The 21,433-nt window shown below is 60.0% G+C and overlaps 1 protein-coding gene across 3 annotated transcripts in view; it reads left to right on the top strand.

Annotated features, from left to right (window-relative positions):
* The window catches only part of LOC111160678 (DExH-box helicase 34), a 26,563-nt gene extending 6,110 nt beyond the window's left edge, over window positions 1-20,453 (top strand). For all 3 annotated transcript variants that reach the window (XM_022523946.1, XM_022523945.1, XM_022523947.1), the window contains exons 3-17: window positions 2,572-2,883; window positions 4,636-4,890; window positions 7,283-7,385; window positions 8,470-8,687; window positions 10,573-10,747; window positions 12,577-12,770; window positions 13,400-13,501; window positions 14,509-14,733; window positions 14,872-15,045; window positions 15,313-15,430; window positions 16,756-16,862; window positions 18,053-18,340; window positions 19,008-19,184; window positions 19,392-19,530; window positions 20,180-20,453. In XM_022523946.1, the coding sequence (XP_022379654.1) occupies window positions 2,572-2,883; window positions 4,636-4,890; window positions 7,283-7,385; window positions 8,470-8,687; window positions 10,573-10,747; window positions 12,577-12,770; window positions 13,400-13,501; window positions 14,509-14,733; window positions 14,872-15,045; window positions 15,313-15,430; window positions 16,756-16,862; window positions 18,053-18,340; window positions 19,008-19,184; window positions 19,392-19,530; window positions 20,180-20,313 (2,721 nt within the window). In that variant the 3' untranslated portion in view covers window positions 20,314-20,453. The remainder of the gene's footprint in view (window positions 1-2,571; window positions 2,884-4,635; window positions 4,891-7,282; window positions 7,386-8,469; window positions 8,688-10,572; window positions 10,748-12,576; window positions 12,771-13,399; window positions 13,502-14,508; window positions 14,734-14,871; window positions 15,046-15,312; window positions 15,431-16,755; window positions 16,863-18,052; window positions 18,341-19,007; window positions 19,185-19,391; window positions 19,531-20,179) is intronic.
* Window positions 20,454-21,433: the final 980 nt, after the last annotated feature.

The following is a 21,433-nucleotide window of genomic DNA, read 5'->3' as shown; positions in this document are numbered from 1 at the left end:
CCTGGGATCTTGACCTGAGCCGAAGGCAGAGGCTTTAACCCACTGAGCCACCCAGGTGCCCCCCCATGTAACATTTTTAACAGCAAAACATTGGAAATGTCCCAGGGATCATTTGGTTTTTAGCAGCCGTAAGAGAGTGAGGACACTTCTTTACTAATGGTTTCAAGGGTTCTAATCCAGGCTCTACCACTTAGGAATCGTTATTAAAATTCTAATACCCTAAACAGAAGAATGTGCGTATCTTATGTAGCTCAGTGAATTTTCACAAATTGAGTTCATTTATGTAAACACCCCAGAAACCCTCTGTCTCCCCCACCCCGCCCCAGTTACTGCCCTGAGCCCCCAAGCGTTGTCACTGTTCTGAGTGATACATTATCACCTTAGGTGATGATGACTGCGTTAAAGAGGAAACCCCACAGACCAACCTTGCCTCTTTTATTTACTTTTTATAAGTGGAATCAAAAAGCGTGTTCTCTTTGGTGCCCGGCCTCTGTCGCTCGGTACTAGTCTTGTGAGTCTTGTCTGCGGTAGAGCATGTGGGTACACAGTTCTCTCTCGCTGCTGTTCAGTGTCCCCTGGGAAGACACCAGGACACCACAAGGTATCCGTCCCTTCCGCTATTGACGGGAGCTCGGGGCATTTCCAGTTTCCGGCTCTTGTGTGGGTGCTGCGGTCAGCATTCTAGAACATGCCATTAGGTGCCTGTCGGTACGTATGTCCATCGGGGATGTAGCTAGGAGGGTGCCTGCCCGCTCGTCAGATCTGCAGGGACGTCTGGCTTCAGCAGATGTGCCAAAATGCTTTGCGAAGCGGCCGCACCCGTCCACACTCCCAGCTGGCCCTGTCACAGTTACTCTTTCCCGTTCTGGCTTTTCTGGGTGGGTGGGTCGCCGCAGCACGTTTTCATTTGCCTTTGTCTGACAACTGAGGGTTGATCGCGTTTGTTGGCCAACTGGAAATCCTCTTAAGTGTCTGTTCAGGTTTTTTTCCCTGTTTGTCTTCTGTGTTGTCTTTTTGTTCTTGACGTTTGGGGTTTAATTTTATTTTTTTTTTTAAAGATTTTTATTTATTTATTTGACAGAGAGAGATCACAAGCAGACAGAGAGGCAGGCAGAGAGAGAGAGGGAAGCAGGCTCCCCGCTGAGCAGAGCCCGATGTGGGACTCGATCCCAGGACCCTGAGATCATGACCTGAGCCGAAGGCAGCGGCTTAACCCACTGAGCCACCCAGGCGCCCCACGTTTGGGGTTTTAAAGATGAAAGAAATAGATCCTTTGTAGGGTTTCTGTATGGCAGATCTTGTCTCCTACTCTGTGAGCTGTCTTCCATTTTCTGAAGGCTTCTTTTGATGACGGTGTTTATTTAAGTGTGGTCCAGTCTGTTGTTTTTCTTTCTGTGGTTGGCACTCCGGGTTCTGTTTAAGGAGTATCTCCCTACCTTGACATAAATGCATCCTGTGTTTTTTCCTAAAGATATTTACCTTTAAAATTATAATTTGTCGGGGCGCCTGGGTGGCTCAGTGGGTTAAAGCCTCTGCCTTCAGCTCAGGTCATGATCCCAGGGTCCTGGGATCGAGCCCCTTCCTCTCTCTCTGCTTACCTGTGATCTCTGTCTGTCAAATAAATAAATAAAATCTTTAAAAAAAAATTATAATTTGTCAGGAATTGATGTGTGTGATGTGAGGTAGGGGTTAAGATCATTTCCTCACAGGGTGCCTGGGTAGCGCCGCATCTGGTCAAGTGTCTGACTCTTCTTGGTTTCGGCTCAGGTCACGATCTCAGGGTTGTGGGATCGAACCCCATCTGGGGCTGCTTGGGATTCTCTCTCTTCTTCTCCCTCTGCCCCTCCCCACTGTGCTTTCTCTCTCAAATCAATAAAATTTTAAAAAAAGAGATCATTTCCTCCCAGTACCACTTTTGAACTGTGTTTTGCCTTGGATGAGGGACCTCAGTTTCCCCATTGGTGAGGTGAGAGTAGTGGTTCTTCTCACGGTGGCTGTGAGGATGAAATGAGTGGGTGGTGCCCATTTCAGTGGTTAGAGTAGGGACTCAAAGAAAGGTGAACTATCTCCATGATCATTAATTAGCATAGACACCAGGCTCTGTGCCAGACACTTTATGTGCATGAACACGTCCCATTCTCCCAGCATTTAATATTTTATTTATTTATTTAACAGAGCGAGAGAAAGACAGAGAGAGAGATCACAAGTGGGCAGAGAGGCAGGCAGAGAGAGGGGGAAGCAGGCTCCCTGCTGAGCAGAGAGCCCGATGCAGGGCTCAATCCCAGGACCATGGAATCATGACCCGAGCTGAAGGCAGAGGCTTTAACCCACTGAGCCACCCAGGCGCCCCTTCTCCCAGCATTTAGGGGTGAAAATGTCTCTGGGGTATGGAAGTGCTCGCCCAGAGTCAGCGGCACTAAGCGGCAGAGGTGGGGTCCACATCTGTTGGACTCCCGAGTCTGAGGGGGCCGGGGAGTGGGGGCGTTTGCTTGGATGTTCAGTGTGGGCGGGTGAGGGCTGGCGCTGAGGTCCAGGCACCTCCCCTGACCCCCCACCCCCTCCCCGACTCAGGTTGGCTACCAGATCCGCTTTGAGAGCACGCGGACGGCAGCCACCAAGATCGTGTTCCTGACAGTGGGGCTGCTCCTGCGGCAGATCCAGCGGGAGCCCAGCCTGCCACAGTACCAGGTCCTCATAGTGGATGAAGTCCACGAACGGCACCTCCACAACGACTTCCTCCTGGGCGTCCTCCGGCGCCTGCTGCCCCAGCGGCCGGACCTCAAGGTTATCCTCATGTCAGCCACCATCAACATCTCGCTCTTCTCCAGCTACTTCGGCAACGCCCCGGTGGTGCAGGTGCCTGGAAGGCTGTTCCCCATCACGGTCAGTGCTGCCCCCACGTCCCCCAGTCCTCCCACCCACTCTCTGGCCAGCCCGGACCTATCCCTTCCCTCCGGCTCAGATTCCCATCTTTCCGTGAAGGGAAATCTCGCTCGCGCGCTCTCTCTTTTAAAGCTGCTGTTTGCTGAGCGTGTACGCTGTGCCGGGCAGGTGCTCAGTGCCCGGGGGAGGAGACCCAGACTTGGAAAGCTACGAGTTTATATTCCTCTTACGTAGCAGTCCTGCTGGTCCAGGCCGGTGTGCAGCTCTGTTGCATGTGGTCCTTCAGGCACCTGGGCTCTTCTTTTCTCCCACTCTACCGTCTTACGGGGTGGGGCTGCTCAGTCTCCACACTTTTGACCTTTTGGATAATTCTTCTTCTGCGGGGGCTGCCCTGTCTGTTGTAGGCTGTTCAGCAGCCTCCCTGGCTTCTCCCCACCAGCTGCCAGCAGCGTTCTCCTTCCCAGGAGTGACGGTGCAGGATGTCTCCTGATGTTACCAAATGCCCCCGGGGGTGCCCCCCACCCCGGCCCAGCACCGCTGTCCTAGGGAGCCAACCAGGTCTGTCTGGTCAAAGCTTTCAGGAAGAGGGCGAGAGCCCCAGTCCAGGGAAAGGCCCGTTTGTCTTTAAGTTGGACATGACCTTGCAGCTGTCTCATTCTCTCTGCACCCCACCCTGCTGCGAGGTGAGGGGGCCAGAGGTTCTTTCTCTTGCTAGGGGATGGCGTGCCCAGGAAGGAAGGGGCTGAGTCTCTGGGGCCACTGTGGGTCTCCCACTCCACTCGACACACTGTGCCCCCCCCACAACCTCACCCTGTCCCCACAGCGGGCCTGCCCAGGCCTGACTCCACACATGTCCTTGACCTCCCTTCCCAGGTCTTCAGGTTCTCTGGAAACTTTTGCCCTGAACTTTGCCCCCTTCGCTCGGGCCTCTTTGCTGTGGCTAGCTTGGTGGTCTTGTCAGAAAGCAGAGTGAAAGCTCATGGGGGCCCCACCACAGCCGTGGGTGCCCTGTGCCAGGGATTTTTGCCCCTGGGGGTAAGACGGAGGCTGGGAGGCGCGGACCAGCAGAGTGGGGCCTGGAATCCTGCTTGTGGACACCGCCTGGGCCCAGCAGCCTCTGCTCTTTCGGATCCCCTTTTGCACCCCACCCCCCGTATGTGTCCACCCTCCCACCCTGGGTGGCACTTGTGGACCCCTCCCACGTGGCTTCCCAGTGGCCCTCCATGCCGGTCTGCCCCCGCTCTCAGCTCTCTCTGTGTTTGGAAAGCCACTCCTTCCTCTTGCAGCGGGAGTTGGTAGAATCCCCAGAGTTCCCAGCACCAGGAACCGCACCGGTCGGTCCCTGTGGTTTTGGGTTCCAAATACCCATCCTTCTGTCTTCCAGGCAGCTGTAAAAAAATACAAAGGAGGGAGCATGCTGTCTGAGAAGTGATTTTTCTAGGCTTTTGGTCCTGGCCTCACCCTTTAAAATTCTGTGGTTGCTGAAGTTCCCCTCCTAACCCGAGAGAGAGACGTGTCGTGCGTGGAGCTCAGCCAGTTTTCATGCATCAGTGCCTGCATGCGGCCAGCGGCCAGATGCGAAACTCACACGTCCCCAGGAGCCTTCCGGTTACCCCGATATGCTGTCCTTTTAGAACCTCCTCCTCTCATTAACCCGCTCGATGGGCCTGGGCCATCTCCCTGTGCTGTCCCTGCCGCCCCCCCCCGCCCCCCGCCTCAGGTGACAGGCGTGCCCCTGCCATCTCCCCACAGGTCATGTACCAGCCACAGGAGGCCGAGCCAGCAGCGTCCAAGTCCGAGAAGCTGGACCCCCGGCCTTTCCTCAGGGTGCTGGAGGCCATTGACAACAAGTACCCCCCCGAGGAGCGGGGCGACGTCCTCGTCTTCCTCAGTGGCATGGCGGAGATCAGCTCGGTCCTAGAGGCCGCTCAGGCGTACGCCGGCCGCACCCAGCGCTGGGTGGTGCTGCCGCTGCACAGCGCCCTCTCCGTGGCCGACCAGGACAAGGTACCACGCATGGCCCGTGCGGCCAGGCCAGGTGGGGTGGGCAGGGAGGAGGGGGCTGTGGGCGGTGGAGGGAGTATTTCCAGGGTGAGCTTCCTGGTGAGCTGGGGGCATCTGAGTGGAGCTTTGCGGGACAAGGAGGACTTGGAGTAGCCGAGGGAGGGCGTCGGGGTGTGGGTGCGGGAGGCCTCCAGCTCTGGTGTGGAGGTAGGAGTCTGCGAGCCGGGGGTGGGGAAGGGTTGAGAGGCTGCCCTGCCAGAACGGGAGGGGCTGGCAGAGAGGCCTTCGGGTCACCCTGGTAGTTGTCTATTGCCTTGTAATGGAGCCCCCACACCTGGCAGCTGGCGAATGCGTACTGTTCTCTTTTCCCATGGCTCCTGCAGGTCAGGAATTTGCAAGAGGCTTGGAGGGGTGGGGGCATGCCTCTGGCCCAGGCTGTCTTGGCGGGGTGCGGCTGAGGGGTCGGCTGGGGCTGCTGCCATCCGAAGGCTGGCCCAGGGCCGGAGGGCCTTCCTGTAAGATGGCTCAGTTCATGGCAGGCTGTTGGCCGGGGGCCTCAGTTTCCCTCCATGTGGGCGTTTGAGTGTCATCCCAGCTTGGTGGCTGGCTCTCCCCAAGAGAACCAAGCAGAAGCCACAACATCTTTCACGGCCTGGCCTTGGACAACCCAGCCGTCATGTCTGCAGGGTCCGTTAGCTGACCTGGGCTGCTCTGGTCAGGGAGGGGCTAGGTAGTGGGTGAGGGTGTGGATCCGAGGAGGCGAGCCGCATCGAGGCCTTTGTGGAGGGTGACTACCGCAGTCCCCTGGGGAGGAGGCCCTTCAGGTCACCCTCAGTCATTGATTGAAGAGACCACCTCCTCAGTGCTTCCCCTCGAGGCGAGGGGGCTCTTTGGGACACGCTGGGAGCCAAGATATGGTCCTTACCCTCACGTAGCTGCCGGTCTGTGGAGGGAGATGGCAAGCCATGATAATTTACAAATGGAAAAGAAAAGTTCTGGAAACGGGAGAGCAGAGCACAGTTGTGGTGGATTCAGGGAAGGCTTCCTGGAGGAAGAAACTTTTAAAACTGAGACCCAAGAAAGCCCCAGCCTAGGAAGGGGGCAGGGAGAAGGGTGTCTCGGCTAATGTGTGTGGAGCCGGCCGGAGCGGGCAGCTGTGTGTGCGCCTTGCCTCGTTGAGACCTTCCAGCAGCCTTGTCTGCTGTTACCCAGGACAGACACAGACACAGTGGGTCAGGCACTTCTGCGAACTCACGTAAGTGGCTGAGCCAGGCTTTGGAATGTGGTAGTTTGGCACCAGAGCCTACGCTGTTAACCAGAGGTTACCAACTTCCTGTTAAGTGCCAGGGAGCACAAAGTCGTAGGTTCATTCGTTTGTTTATTTGAGAGAGAGAGACACAGAGCGTAAGCAGGGGGAGGGGCAGAAGAAGGGGGAGAAGCAGACTCCCCGCTCAGAGGGGGGCCTGATGCAGGGCTTGATCCCAGGACCTCAAGATCATGACCCGAACTAAAGTCAGAAGCTTAGCCAGCTGGGTCACTCAGGTGACCCCAAAGTTGTGGGTTTTGTGAGCCATTTCACATCTAGCACAACTATTCCACTCAGAGTAGGAAGGCAGGCGCAGACAGACACAGGTGAGGCTGTGCTGGGTTAAAACTTGATTCACAAAAACAGGAGGCTGGATCTGGCCCCCAGGCCTAGTTGCAGACCCTCCATTCTTGCCCACTGTGTTTGTCTCCTGGGCCCAAGAGAAGAGCTTGTGCAAAGGGCCTGTGGTGAGAGAAAGGCGGGGCCCCTGGGAGACCACCTGCAGGGCGTCTGGGGTCTGTGATGGGGAAGGCAGGCTGGGTGCTAGTGAGAGGTGGGCAGACCTAGGCTGCGTGGCCTCGAAGACCCATTGTGGTGCTTGGCCTTTGTCCCGAGTGCTCCTGGAGCCACGGGAGGGTTCTAGCAAGGTGGGGAGTGGCGGCTGTTTGTCCTTTAGCAGATCTCTCTGCTGTGTGTGATCACGGGTGGGAGGCCAGAGGCCAGGAAGGAGGCTGGGGCAGGACCTGGGTGGGAAGGGAGGGCCTGGACCAGGACAGGGCTGTGGGTTTGGGGAGAATGGAATGAATTTCGGAAACATTCAAAACATGCAGGTGTGGCTGGAGTGGGGAGGGGCAGGGGAGTCAGGACAGCCCAGGTTTGTGGCACACGTGTGTGATGAACCATCTCCGAGATGGGAACTCGAGGAGGAGGAAAGTGTTCAGTGGGAGGCGCTGAGGCTATTCGAGATACTGTAGGTGAGTGTGAAATGCCTGTGGGCCATCCAGGACACGTCAGGGAGGCCACTGGACATGGGTCAGCAGGGGTCCATTAGTCCCGGATGTCACCTCCTCCCTACCCCCCGCCCCCCAGGTATTCGATGTGGCTCCCCCTGGAGTTCGGAAATGCATCCTCTCCACCAACATCGCCGAGACCTCTGTCACCATTGATGGGATCCGCTTTGTCGTCGATTCTGGTAAGGGCTGCTCCCTGCCACCTCTCAGGTCCTAGAGAGAAGTGTGGGGTCTGGAGATATGCAAATGCAGTGAGGGGACTCCAGACCAAAGCAGGGAGTAGGTGGTTTTTAGGGCCATGGAGCAGCGGCAGCATCTTGTCAGACATTCTAAGCTTGCTCCTGCCTCAGGGCCTTTGCACTTACTGGTGTCCCTGCCGAGAGCCGTCATTTTCCAGATATCCACAAGGCTCACCCCCTCATCTCATTTCAGGGCCTGCATAAACGTGTCCCATCAGAGAGGCTCACCCTGTCCGCTTTGGTGATTTCCCCTTCCTCTTCCCGCTGTAGCTTCCCTTATGAGAGCCATTGTTCCTCAGAGTATGAGCCTTATATTTTATATCTGTTGGTCTATTTCTTTTCTGTCTTCCCAGCTGGACGGTTCTCTGGGACGTCAGTGTAGCATAGAGGTTGGGAGACGCTGGGGCCAGCCTGGCTGTGTGAGCGAGGTGGTGTCCCTGAGACTGTGTGTGTCCGTTTGCTCATTTGTAAAGTGACAGTAATAGCAGAGCCTCCCTCGGGCTGGAAGTCTTCAGCGAGTGAATTCATTCCCCTGGGTATTTTGGGTGGTACCCGGCACAGAGAGAGCCCTCTGTGTTAGCAGTGACCTCACCGAATCTGGGGACCGTCCGTGATAAAACATCCCATAATTTTGCATACCATCGAAATTTTAAAATGCTGGCCATGAAATATGGATATGTCGTTGCTTCTGGGGTGCGTCCCATTTTCAGAGGCGATGAAAGTGGCCAGAGTTGGTCTTAGCGCCGATGACCTCTGTTCCGCTCAGCCCCGTGAGGCTGGGGACAGTGTTTACAGCTGCGCCCCATACAGAGCCTGGCATACAGCAGGAGCCTAATAAGAACCGTTGGATAACCGGGCTTCCAAAAATGCAAATCCGAGACGTGTGAATGAAGAGCGAAAGGCCCAGTCAAGGAGATGTCAGGGTCAGGGCCTTGTTACTGGGAGAGAGGAGGCAGCAGGGGCGGCAGGGGCCGAGCCCGAGGTGGGGGCCCCGCGGCTACTGCACTGGCCATCCGTCCCCGCGCAGGGAAGGTGAAGGAGATGGGCTACGACCCGCAGGCCAAGCTGCACCGGCTGCAGGAATTCTGGATCAGTCAGGCCAGTGCCGAGCAGCGCAAGGGCCGGGCCGGCCGCACGGGCCCCGGCGTCTGCTTCCGGCTCTATGCTGAGTCCGACTATGACGCCTTCGCCCCCTACCCCGTACCGGAGATTCGGAGGGTGGCGCTCGACGCGCTGGTGCTGCAGGTGAGGCCTCCGGCGGGGCCCTCCGTGCCGTGCGGGTGGGCGGGGCCGGGGAGCGCGGCGCTTCCAAACGTCTGCTGCCCTGGAAGGGCAGGGTTGTTCCCGGGTCCCCGGGCTCAGGCGGCCCCATCGGAATGCTTTCAGCGGCGACGGCCAGCCCACTCCAAAGCGGCTCTTGAAACCGGGACTTCTCGGGACAGTCTGGTCCTGGCTCCCGGGCAGCTTTGCTGCGGCTGGGCTGCTGGGCCGCGGGGGCCTTGTGGAGCGGCCGACACGCAGGACCTTAGTCCTTGGGGTGCTGGGCAGTTTCTTTCATGGGGGGACCCAGGCCCCTTCCCGGTGCGGCCTGCGGAGGAGCGTGGGAGGGCCTGAGGGCCAGGCCCCCCCGCACTCACCCTGCCCCGTTAGGGCTCACTCCCAGGCCCACCCCTCCCCATGGAGCTCCGCCCTGGGCTCTGTGCCTGGGCAGAGGACAGCCAAAGGGGGCGGGGAGGGGCTTTCCACAGCAGCCCCCCCCACCCCCGGCCCAGGCGGAGTGGCTCGGGGCACAAACCAGCCCCCTTCCTGCAGGTGGTGCACCCCAACGGTTTCTGTCAGATTTTGTTTTTCAAAAATGCCGCTCGGGATCCACTGTGTGCGTTCCTGACCCACGCAGCCTGCCCGATCTGGACGATGGGCTGTTTCACGTGAGGCGCGGTCCCCAGACAGGGAAGCGGAAGCCTTGGTTATTGAAGTGGGTCGGTGATGTCCTCTAGGGCTCGGGCTTGTTCTAGCCTTTTTAAAAATATTTGACAGCAGAGATCACAAGCAGAGAGGCAGGCAGAGAGAGAGAGAGAGGAGGAAGCAGGCTCCCTGCCCAGCAAGGAGCTCGATGCAGGACTCCCAGGACCCTGGGATCATGACCTGAGCCGAAGGCAGAGGCTCAACCCACTGAACCACCCAGGTGCCCCTTGTTCTAGCCTTTTCTGTCTTCTAACTGTCAGCCGCTCTGCCAAGCGTAGCAATGGAGGCGGTGACGGTGCGCTTACCTCGCGCTCCCTGTGGGCCGGGCGCCCTTCCTGGTGTTGTGTGTCTAGAACTGTTTGGATCCCCGCAAATACTGGGAGGCAGGTAGTCTTACCATTCCGATATCTGGATGAGGAACCAGTCGCACAGAGAGGTGATTTAAGTTGCCCCAGGTGTCCCAGCGGGATTCTCTCTGAGGCTGTCAGGCCCTGGAGCCGGCCTCGTACGTGCCACCTGGCTCAGATAGCCGTGGCCTCACCGCCTCCCTCTCTACCATCCAGAGGCAGACGAAAGTGCCACCCCTCAGGGCCTCATTTTTAAGGCCCTGGGAACCTTTCCCTGAAGGCCCCCGGCCGAGCCCCAACCCCATCTCGTTGGCAGCACTGGGTCACCGGTGTCTCCTGGTGGACTTGGAACTGCCCGGGGCTGTGGCCTTGGCTGAGTAGCTCAGAGAGGGGACCTCCGGCCGCAGCCATGCACCGGAATCACCTCGAGAGCTGAAATAAAAAATCTGGCCTTTGCCCCACACCCAGAGCTTCTAACGTAAAGGTTTTTTCATGAGCACAGGGCGTCCTTCCGGGCGGCAGGGAGGGAGGTCGGCCCACCTCAAACTACCGAGCCAAAGAGAGGATTTCACAAGGCTGTGCATCCGTCGCAGGGGGTGCTCTGGCTTAGGAATGACTAAGGACGTCTGCTGCTCTCCTTGGTCTGGGAGAAGAGGTGCTGGACAGACAGCCAGTGGCCCTTCTCCCCTGCCTCTGTACAGTGGCCTTGACATTGGGAGATTGAAGGTAGCATGAGTTTGTGATCTGTGAGCCCCCGGCCAGTGCTGCACAGTAGCTCCCGTGTCCCCCATTCCTGGGGGGCTCAATTGTCATTCCAGATGAAAAGCATGAGCATGGGGGACCCGCGAACCTTCCCTTTCATTGAGCCTCCGCCACCAGCCAGCCTCGAAACGGCCATCCTCTACCTCCGGGACCAGGGGGCCCTGGACAGCTCCGAGGCCCTCACCCCCATCGGATCCCTGCTGGCCCAGCTGCCTGTGGACGTCGTGATTGGTGAGGACGTCCTCCAGGGTGATCACTCAGGGCGCTGGGAGTGGCCGTAGGGACCGTTCATGCCCTGTGTGACTCGTCGGCCAGTCTGTACTTTCTCTGGGCCCCGTCCGATCAGTCACAAGTTCCTCATGCCAGACCGTTCTGGGCGCTGGGGTGTGGGAGTAAACCAACAGGCCCCTGTCTCCTCCGCACACCCTGTTCCCAGCTCCACCCTGCTGGCCCCTCTCTTGGTGTCGTAAGGATGTCAACACAGCCCACTTCTTCCTCCTGCTCATCCTTGAGTCATCCGGGCCCTTCTGAGAAGCTCGCTGACTGACGTGTGTCCTGCTCTGATTCTCGTGACGAGCTAGATGCTCTGTGGCCTGCACAATATTCCCAGGCTAGCAGGACTCGCTGTGGCACTGTTGGCCAGGCGTGATGCTCCGCAGAACCTTCCGGCCGTGTTCCCATCATTCATGTCCCCTCAGGGCACCACCCTGAGCTTCAGGGGGGACAGGAGACTGGGGACCACCGACCCCAAGGGCCTCTCCTGGTTATGAAGACGGTGTTTTAGAAGAACACAGGGCTAGAGCCAGGGGAATCTGATCCGAAGTGAAAAAGAACGTTCTGTGAGCCTTGGCTGTGTGTCAGTGAAAGGCTTTGTGGGCCTTGTGTCATTTCGCTCTCACCTGGTGACGGAAGGGCATTTGGTCACCCCTTCTGTATAGATGAGAAAGTTGAAGCTTGGCCGGGGACAAGGACCTGCACCCCAGGGCCCGGAGCAGGCAGGCAACAGGGCTGGGGCTGGACCTGGTGTGACAGGGGAGTGACTCACTGCAACCTCTGAGAAAGGCTGTCACTTGCCCAGGGTCACGCCATGGGCAGAGCTGGGAGGCACCCGCAGCCAGGCGGACACTGTCGGTCCCCAAGCCCCGAGGGGCAGGCGGCACAGCTGACTCAGTGCCGGGAGGTTCCGGGCCCAGATGGCTCAGTCCCGCCTCCCCTGTGCCAGGTGGGGCGCCGAGTGCTTCCCCGGTGGAGCCTCGTTCATTCTCCCAGCAGCCGGATGCTGCTGTTGGCTCATTTCACTGACGGGGAAACAGAAGCGCAGGAAAAGGGAGGGACTTGCCCAAAGGACAGAGCTAGAGAGCCCTGGGACAGCCTCGTTTTCTTGCCATGTTTTATAAGGTTAGATGTGTAACAGGAACTTTTCAGAAAGGCGGCCAAAGGCACTGGTAAGGATGAGTCAGACACGTGTTACCCAGGCTGCTGACCACGGGACAGACAGGCGAGGGCCTGGGGGGTCCAGACCAGGGACCTGCTGCTTTGACATCTCCCCATCTTCCGTTCTCCTGCCCCCCCCCCCATCGGCCCCTGCATCCGTTGCCTCCACCTTGAATTACACAAAGTGCAGGAGAGGAACCGTCTGGAGGCAGGCACAGGAGTCTGTGGTGTGTCAGGCAGGCCAGGCCGTCAGGGCTCTGGTGGAGTTTCCTTCTAGAGGGAGGGGGGCGTGCGGGGAAGGAGAGCCAAGCCAGGAGGGGGCGCCGGGTGTAGAGCGGAGAGCCTGGCGGGCAGGGGCAATGCTCAGACCAGCCCTCCGGACCGTGCCCACCTGGTGCCTCAGGGCAAGATTGTGGTCAGCCCCGATCTACAGATGGGAAACTGAGGCCTTGCCCAAGCTCACATGCCTGGGAGGCAGAGTGTGGGCTCGATTCTGTCATTGTGGCTCCCAGGGCCCTTTGCGGATAAGGTGGAGGGGGTGGGGGGCCGGCTGGGAGTGGGAGGGCGGGGAGGGCGGCAGTCCCAGTCCCCAAGAGGCTCAGCTCGGCGTCTCCCCAACCCGCCAGGGAAGATGCTGATCCTGGGCTCCATGTTCCACCTGGCGGAGCCTGTGCTCACCATCGCGGCTGCCCTCAGCGTCCAGTCACCCTTCACCCGCAGCGCCCAGAGCCACCCGGAGTGTGCGGCGGCACGGAGGCCCCTGGAGAGTGACCACGGGGACCCCTTCACGCTCTTCAACGTCTTCAACGCCTGGGTGCAGGTGAGGCCAGCGGTGGGGCTCCTGTCTGTGACATTGCGAGTGGGACAAGAGGTGGCCCGCTACCCCGGTGAGGACCCCGAGCCCTCTGTGGACTAGAGGGCCCCTGTCTCCACTGTCCGCTCCCGTGGCCATGGGACGCTGGGGCCCAGCATCGAGGGGAGGGGAGTGTTTCCAAAGCACCAAGTAAGACCACTGCCGCCCAGAGGAAGGGCCCACGCTCCTAGGATGGCACTTAGTGTCCAGCACGTGCTCTGGCCAGGCAGTCCCAGGGACCTGGTGGTGACTGAAAGCCCTTGGCCCTGCCCTCCAGGGTCACACAGTCCTGTGCAGGGAGGCAGACCTGTCCCTGGGCTGTGACCTCCCAGAATGGGCTGTGATGGTAGTCCAAGGGGCTGGGTGTGCCCATAGGGGATGTCTGACCCAGTGTAGTCTGGAAGGCTTCCTGTAGGAGGAAGCAGTGACACCGAGACTTGGGAGAAGGAGAACACGTGTGTTCCTGCCTCCTTTTCCAGGGCCTGCTGTTTGGGCCCATTCTGGGGGCGGCTGGGGGTATCTGGGTGCTGTGTCAGCCCCTGCACCCTTCCCTAACCGACTAGGCCTTGACCCCCGGTGTCCGGTCCCCCACCCAGGTGAAATCTGAGCGGAGCAGAAACTCACGCAAGTGGTGCCGCCGCCGGGGCGTAGAGGAGCACCGGCTGTATGAGATGGCCAACCTGCGGCGCCAGTTCAAGGTGAGGCTCAGGACCAGGGGAGGGGGCCGGGTGGGGGTGGGAGAGCGAGTGCAGGGGCACCCACCCCTTTCCTTCTCTGATGGAGCAGAGTCCCACCCTACACCCACCCCCACAGCCATCAGACACTCAGATGTGGGGTGGCCTGGGTGAGTCATGGGTGGAAATCCAGGAGGGCTTCCTGGAGAAGTGGACAGGGTCAATGGTCACATGCTATATCCTCACGAAGAACCTTGCCATCTGGAGGAGGGTGCTGAGCTCTGGGAGGCAGCAGGGGGCGACGGCTGGCACACCAGATCCGAGGGGATGTCCCAGTGGCAAGTTCCAGCTCTGTCATTTGCTAGCAGTGCGGCTCTGGGCAAGTTTCTGCACGGCCCTGGGCCTTGGCCTCTGTGCTGTCCTGTGAAGATTAAATGAGTTAATAGACGAGGAGCACCTGGGTGGCTCAGTGGGTTAAGCCTCTGCCTTCCGCTCGGGTCATGATCTCAGGGTCCTGGGATCGAGCCCCACATCGGGCTCTCTGCTCAGCAAGGAGCCTGCCTCCCCTTCTCTTTGCCTGCTTCTCTGCCTGCTTGTGATCTCTGTCTGTCAAATAAATAAATAAAATCTAAAAAAAAAAGTTAATAGACGAAAGAGCCTTTAGAACAGGGTAAGTCCCTGTGGCATGGCTGCCCGTGGTTGCACATGACCACACTGGGGGGCCCAGAGGGGGCGGTCACCCGACCACGGCCTACTGTGCAATTTTAGGAGACCTCCCCACCCCACCCCCCGTCGGAGACTGCAGATGCTCGGACTGTTCTCGGCATCTCTGGCTTTCCAGGGCCTTGCTTTGGCTTTGGTTGGCTTGCAGAGTCTGAGAGGGTGGTGAAAGGCAGGGGCTCCTCTCTCTGTGTCGCACAAGACATCCCAAGTCCTCTGAAACGGTAGGGGCCGGCGAGTGGCAGGCCCAGGACTGGAGCCCCAGACTCAGCCTGCCCTGTGTCCCTCACCCAGGCTCTGCCTATCCCCAGGAGCTGTTGGAGGACCACGGGCTGCTGGCCCGGGCACAGGCCGCGACACCAGGCGACAGCTCGCGCCGGCTGCAGGAGCGCCGGGAACGCAGGGAGCTGTACCGCCTGAAACGCCAGCACGAGGAGGGCGGGGGGCGGCGGCGCAAGGTGCTGCGGCTGCGGGAGGGCGTGGACGGTGGCTCCAGCGACGAGGACCGGGGGGCCGGTGATGGCGTGGACATCCAGGTGGGTGCTGGGGGGGCAGGGGGCACGGACAGGACCTGACCCCCGTGCTCTGTGGCTCCCTGAGGTCCTAGTGGCAGCCCCTCGGGTACCGGGCTGGCCCCCCCAGGAACCTGCCTTCCCCCCACCTTCCCCTCGCAGGATGTGAAGTTTCAGCTGCGGCACAGCCTGGATCAGCTACAGGCGGCCACCAGCTCGGCCCAAGACCTGACACGGGACCAGATGGCGCTGCTCAAGCTGGTGCTGGGCCGGGGCCTCTACCCGCAGCTCGCCGTCCCGGACCCATTCAACAGTAGCCGCAAGGACTCGGACCAGGTGGGCCTCCTCTGGGCGCTTCGCCCCTCGGCATGCCTTCCTGGCCGTGCTCGGTGCTAAGGACACGGGAACAGTCCTGGCCTTGCCCTCATGGGGCTCCAGTGCACCGGGGTGGAGGGCGGGGGTGTCAGGGAAGGCTTCCTGGAGGAGGTGACTCCTGAGCGGAGACGTGGATGGGGAATCTGGCCGAGAGAGTGGAGAAAAAGGGTTGTGGGCAGCAGAGGAGTAGGTCTGAGGGCCTCTGTCACTTGGTGTCTGCCTCTGCAGATCTTCCACACACAGTCCAAGCAGGGGACCGTGCTGCACCCCACCTGCATCTTTGCCAACAGCCCGGAGGTACTGCACACGCAGGAGCAGGCGGCCAGGGGCGGCGAAGCCAGCCGAGGTACCGGGAGTCTAGGCAGGGAGAGAAAAACCCCTTGGGAGGGGAGTGAGGGGCGGGGGGACAATAATGTCGGGGGGCCCCTCACCATCTGGGCTTGCCTCCTGGCTCCCGCCCACACTTTGCCGACATGGGACCGGCTGGTGTCGGGGTGTTGGGGTCCCAAGAGCCAGACCTCTCGGGGACTAACTCCCATGCTGAGCCCCACCCTCCCCATGGTGACTAGTGGGGCGCTGTGGCCACACCCCAGGCCAGAGCTTTTAGCAAGTAGAGGGGACCTGTCCCAGGGGCTCTATGAGCGCCCCAGCTTGGTCCTGCCCCAGGGCACCCCTGGCCGCTGGGGCCTGGAATGCATCATCTAAGCGCTGGGCTAGGCAGGGGCCTGGCCAGGGAGCCCCCTGTGTGACTTCTGGGACAGCTGCTCTCTGTCCTTGTTTATAAACAAAGTAACCGCGGTAAAATGTGAACATTAACTCCAAAAGGTAAGGTTTGTAATTTTTATTTTATTAATTTATTTTATTTTTTAAGATTTTATTTATTCATTTGACAGAGATCACAAGTAGGCAGAGAGGCAGGCAGAGAGCGGAGGAAGCAGGCTCCCCGCCAAGCAGAGAGCCCGATGCAGGACTCGATCCCAGGACCCTGGGATCATGACCCGAGCCGAAGGCAGTGGCTTTAACCCACTGAGCCACCCAGGCGCCCCTGTAATTTTTATTTTTTTAAAAGATTTTATTTGACAGAGATTACAAGTAGGCAGAGAGGCAGGCAGAGAGAGGAAGGGAAGCAGGCTTCCTGCTGAGCAGAGAGCCTGATGCGGGGCTCCATCCCAGGACCCTGGGATCATGACCTGAGCCGAAGGCAGAGGCTTTAACCCACTGAGCCACCCAGGCGCCCCTAAGGTTTATAATTTTAAACAGTGAAGGTAGAATTTGAAACTTTCCCCTCATATCTTTAACTGCTGTAAATTTCTAGGCAGTCCGCTCTCTTCCTGTTACATTGTTTTCCTCCTTTATTTTTTCATTTTGAAAAGTCCCAGACCCCTTCCTGGGAAAGAATGGGACGAGCCCTCGGTATCCTCACCCAGCTTCCTGCCACCCTGTGTCTCCTGTCACCTCACGTTTTGCTCCTTTTTGCTGGGATCCGATCCCAGGCCTGTCGCTGAGAAGTGTAAAACAAGGTCTGGTGTTTTCGCTGCTGTGATGCCTGGTGAAATCAGCAGTATTTCCTACCGCATGGAAATGGCCCTGGGGGGTCAGACCAGCGGCGGCTGCTGTGGGCAGGAGATCGGGTGGCGGGGGGGCCCTGAGCTGCCCTCCGGACCGTTGCAGATGACAAGGACAAGGTGAGCAGCAAGCACCAGCTCCTCGCCTTCGTCTCGCTGCTGGAGACCAACAAGCCCTACCTGGTGAACTGCGTCCGTGTCCCCGCTCTGCAGGTGTGTCCCAGCCGCCGCGCAGCCTGACCGTGTCCCTGGGGCAGGAGGCCGGGCTGGGCAGAAGAGCCGCCTTGCCCAGCTGGCTGCTGTCTCTGCCTTCGAGTATTCATCCAGTAAGCGCTTGGCTGAGCGCCTGCTGGGTGCCGGGGACTGGCCTAGGCACCGACAGCCCAGCAGGCAGTAAGACCAGCCCCGGTCCCTGCTGGTGCAGGGGTCACATGCAGCTGGGGAGGATGGCAGTAAAGACAGACATGCTAGCGGGTGAGGAGGACTTGCGGAAAATGAAAAGAATAGGGTAAAGGGGTTAGGGTGGGGTGAGGGTAGGGAGCAGGCTGTAATAGGAAGGCGATCAGGGTGGGCCTCGCTGAGAAGGTGCAGTGGAATGAAGGAAGGAGCCACCAGGATACTTAGGGAGAAGAGTGTCTTGGAACAGCAAGTGCAAAGGCCCTGAGGCACATGCATGCCCACTGTGCCCAGAGAACAGCTGGACCAGAGGTAGTGAAGGGGAAGTGGCTGGAGCTGGGGTCAGAGAGAGGAGGTCCGAGAGACTGGGACATCCCCGCCTCTCCTGGGAGGGTTTGAATAGGGCTGGAACAGGGTCTGATGCAGGGCAGTGTCACGACCCCAGCGAGGAGGCGACTGTAGTTGTCCTGGCAGGAGAGGGTGGGGGCCGAGGACACGTGTGGGTTGTGGATAGGTTGGTGTATGTGTCTGTAGCCCAGAAGGGCGAGTCCTGCCAACGTTAGCTGCCCCACCTCCTGAGTTCCGCACACCACCCTGCCCGCCGAGGCCCGCCCTCCCTTCCCATTCTCTGGAGGAGCGAGGCTGGGGGAAAGCATAGGTAGTGACTGTTCAAATGGGAGGGGCCCTGTCTGAGGCGGCTTTGACAGAGGCCTCCGCGAGGTCACTGCCGCCCTGTGGCGAGACTGGATGAGGACCCAGACTTCCTAGAACGTAGTGCAGTTTACGCTTTGACCTTGGTTGGTCTGTTTGTCCAAGTACAGTGTCCGTGCCGTGGGGGCGGGGACCCTCGCTTGCCGCCAAAGCGGGAAGGGGCCTGGCACGCAGGGGGCTGTGGTGGGTGGTGCGGGTGAACGGACAAGCGGGGGGAATGAGGGGTGGACGGGGTCTCTCGGAGCTGGTGTCCTGCCCCGCACCCCACCGTCTGCCTCCCGTCCCCTCCCTTCCAGTCCCTCCTGCTCTTCAGCCGGTCCCTAGATACCAACGGCGACTGCTCGCGCGTGGTGGCTGATGGCTGGCTGGAGCTCCAGCTTGTGGACAGTGAGAGCGCGCTCCGGCTTCTGGCAGCTTCTGTGCGGCTCCGGACCCAATGGGAAAGCACCCTGGACCGGCAGCTGGCCCATCAGGCCCAGAGGCGGCGGCCAGAGGGGGACGAAGGGGAGGACACGGTGGCTCCGGGGGACCGCAGGGAGGTGGCAGACCTGAGCCGGGACCTGCTGCGGTTTGTGGCATCTGAGGTCCGTGCCGCCTGCATGGCTGTGCCCGCGTTCAGAGGCCAGAAGGCCTGTCTTCCCCTCCTTCCCTGGTCATGCTTTGGGGTTTGCATTTGACCCCAGGCACCCAGCGGCAGAGGCCAAGCCATTAGCCCCTGTGGGGCCCCTTCCCCCAACCCCCACAGTTCTGTGTGCATTTATCGAGCACCACTGCACGTGCTGTGTGAGGTGCTTTCATGAGGGGTTAAGGGTGTGCAGGCCAGAGAGGGAAGCTGTAAGAAGTGGTCTGTTCACAGAGGGCACAGGGAGGAACTGGGCGGGGCAGGTGTGAGGTCAGTTCCCCACCTCGTAAGTGGGCAGCTGGGAATCACTCCCAGGTCTGCGTGCAGATGGGGTAGAGAGAAGGGTGTGCACCAGGGTGACTTCCCAGAGCTGCAGGCCCGGGGAGCCAGGGCAAGGGGAATGGACTGGCGTGCTGGGTGATGGCGGGTTGGGTTGTGGTCCCACAGGTGAGAGGGAGCAGAAAAGGGGCACCGGCGCGGATGCTAGACCAGCCTCTTGTAGCCAGTGGCTGAGACCGTGCTGTGACTGATTTGAGCAGTTGGCCCTGTCCTGGGTCCCATTTCAGGCACAGCTGGATCCAGGTGCCCTAACAATGTTTTCTTGAGTCTGTCTCTCTTTCCTTCCCCAGGTTCCCTACAGTCTCCGGCGGCTCACAGGGCTGGAAGTCCAGAACCTATATGTGGGACCCCAGACCATCACCGCTGCCCCCAGTCTCCCGGGCCTCTTTGGCAGCTCTACCCTCTCCCCCCACCCCACCAAAGGGGGCTACGCAGTCACTGACTTTCTCACTTACAACTGCCTTGCGGTAAGCATGGACCCCACCTCGGCCCATCACCCCACCCCTAAACGGAGGGAGTCCCGGCCTCCCCCCGACAAGCCACATCCCAACTCAGGGCAGGAGGTGGTTTTGGCGTGGGGCCCGCCAGCCCCGAGGGGTGCTAGCACAGGTCGCAGGCAGGGGGCTGGTGAGTGGGGCAGGGGGCCACGTCCTGATGCAGCCTTCCTGCCCCAGAGTGACACGGACCTATACAGTGACTGTCTCCGCACCTTTTGGACCTGCCCCCACTGCGGCCTGCACCTGCCCCTGACGCCCTTGGAGCGCATCGCCCACGAGAACACGTGCCCCGAGGCCCCGCAGGACGGCCCCCCAGGTAGGGACGTGGGGGAGGCCGGGGCAGCTGTGTCCACCCGCCCCTCCTGTGGGGCTTTACTGCAAGGCTGGGCCTTCATCCGCTCCCCGTCTGGGGACTGAGGACCACAGCCCTCTGGCTCTGGTTGGTGTCACATCGGGTTTTGTCACAGAGACCGAGAACCAGGGACGGGAGGGCCCAGAACATCACCTCTTTCTCATTCTTTTGTGTCTCTCTGGGCTCCATGTGGGGCTGACTCTGGTCTGCCTCTGGTTCTGTCTATTGCTGTGTCTCTCGTTCTTTTCTCTGTCCGGCTGCTGTCTCTGGCTCAGCCACCCTGCCCCTTTGTCACCCAAGGGGTGCCACAGCAGGCAGATCCCACCACAGCGGCCGGGCTGGTCTGGGAGGTGGCAGTGGGACCCCACGGTCCCCATGCCGGGATGCGCTCTTCCTTATTCTCTGTGTCCCAGGGGTGACAGAGACAAACACAGCGAGACACACAGAGTACAGACTTGCCTGTGTGTGTGTGTTAATCAAGGAAGGCTTCCCTGAGGAGGTAGAACCAGAGGCCCCAGAGACTGGGAGGTGGCCTGAGCTCTCTGGGTGCCTGGGACTTGGGGGGGGACACACAGGGGTGACTCCCACCCCCGACAGCCTACCTGTCTTGTAGGGGCAGAGGAAGCCGCCCCCGAACCCGTCCAGAAGACATCTGCCCTGCAGAGGCCCTACCACTGCGAGGCCTGCCAGAAGGACTTTCTGTTCACGCCCACAGAGGTGCTGCGCCACCGGAGGCAGCACGTGTGAGTGGGGCCAGGAGCCCCACCTGTCACCCCTGCCGGGCACCGAGACTCCTGCCCGAACCGCAGCCTGGGCTCAGTGCTCTGGTCGGGCCAGCCTGGCATGGAGGGGACTGTGAACATGCGAATAAAGTCTCTTGTGCGGCCTCTGCCCTTCGAGCTTCCTGCTGCCCCTCGTCGTTGGTCCTCCCCCGCCCTGGCTCTCGTCCCGCCTGCTGATCCGAGGCGCCCCGGGGCCCATGGGGACAGCAGGGCCTTCGGCTCCCAGGCAGAGGACCCTGATCCCCCTCCCCCCTTGCAAGTCTGTCCTCACGGGCCTTGCTCTTCCTCAGATGGGGGAGACCTGCGTGTTGTCCATCCGCACGATCTGCTTCGAGAACGGGGCAGGGGGTCGGGGTGGGCCCACGTCTGCCACGGTGCCCGGGTCCCTTCCCGCTGTGGGTCCGCAGCAGGTCTCACCGGCCCCTCCTTCCCCGCACGGCCGCACGCCTGAGAACCGGAGGGAGACGCCGTGAACCTCGATGCTGCAAATTCCACGGCTCAGGTAAAAGAGAAAAGCAAAAGATGCAGGCGACCAAAGCTCGCTGCAGAGGAGGGAGGGCGGGCTGTGGCGTGAGCGTGGTCCCCGCGGGACCAGAGCAGCGGGAAAGTCCCCTGCCGGCCCGCATGGACACAGGCACGGAGCCCTCACTAAGGTTCCCGCCGGCCCCAGTCGGGGGTCTACAGAAAGGACAGCAAGTGCGCCATGGCCTGGGGGACCTTGTTCTAGGAACAGCGTTGGCTTAACATTTGAAGACCAGCCCGCGGGATTCTAATATTAAAACCTAAGCGCATCAGACAACTGCAACGCCCCGTGGCCCTGGGGAGACCCTCAGCCTCTCCGCTCTGCTCCGCCCTTTCTCTGACCGATGAACACAGCCCCACCATCTGCCTCAGAAGCTTCATGTGCATCTGGAAATCCAGGAAAGCTCTCGAATTTTGTTCCCCTGAGTAGGAGAGCGACACATGGTTGTGTCGGGGCCGGGATCAGAGACTAAATGAAGCCACTGCAGGGGTATTAAATAGGAAGGGGGTTAATAGAGGGATGGGGGGCCGACAGCAGCCTGGGAGGCTGTAGCTGTGGGCTC

The sequence above is a fragment of the Enhydra lutris genome, unplaced genomic scaffold, assembly GCF_002288905.1.
Source record: "Enhydra lutris kenyoni isolate GAN:26980312 unplaced genomic scaffold, ASM228890v2 scaffoldscaffold77, whole genome shotgun sequence".
NCBI lineage: Eukaryota > Metazoa > Chordata > Mammalia > Carnivora > Mustelidae > Enhydra > Enhydra lutris.
This window is presented reverse-complemented; position numbering and strand designations above follow the sequence as displayed.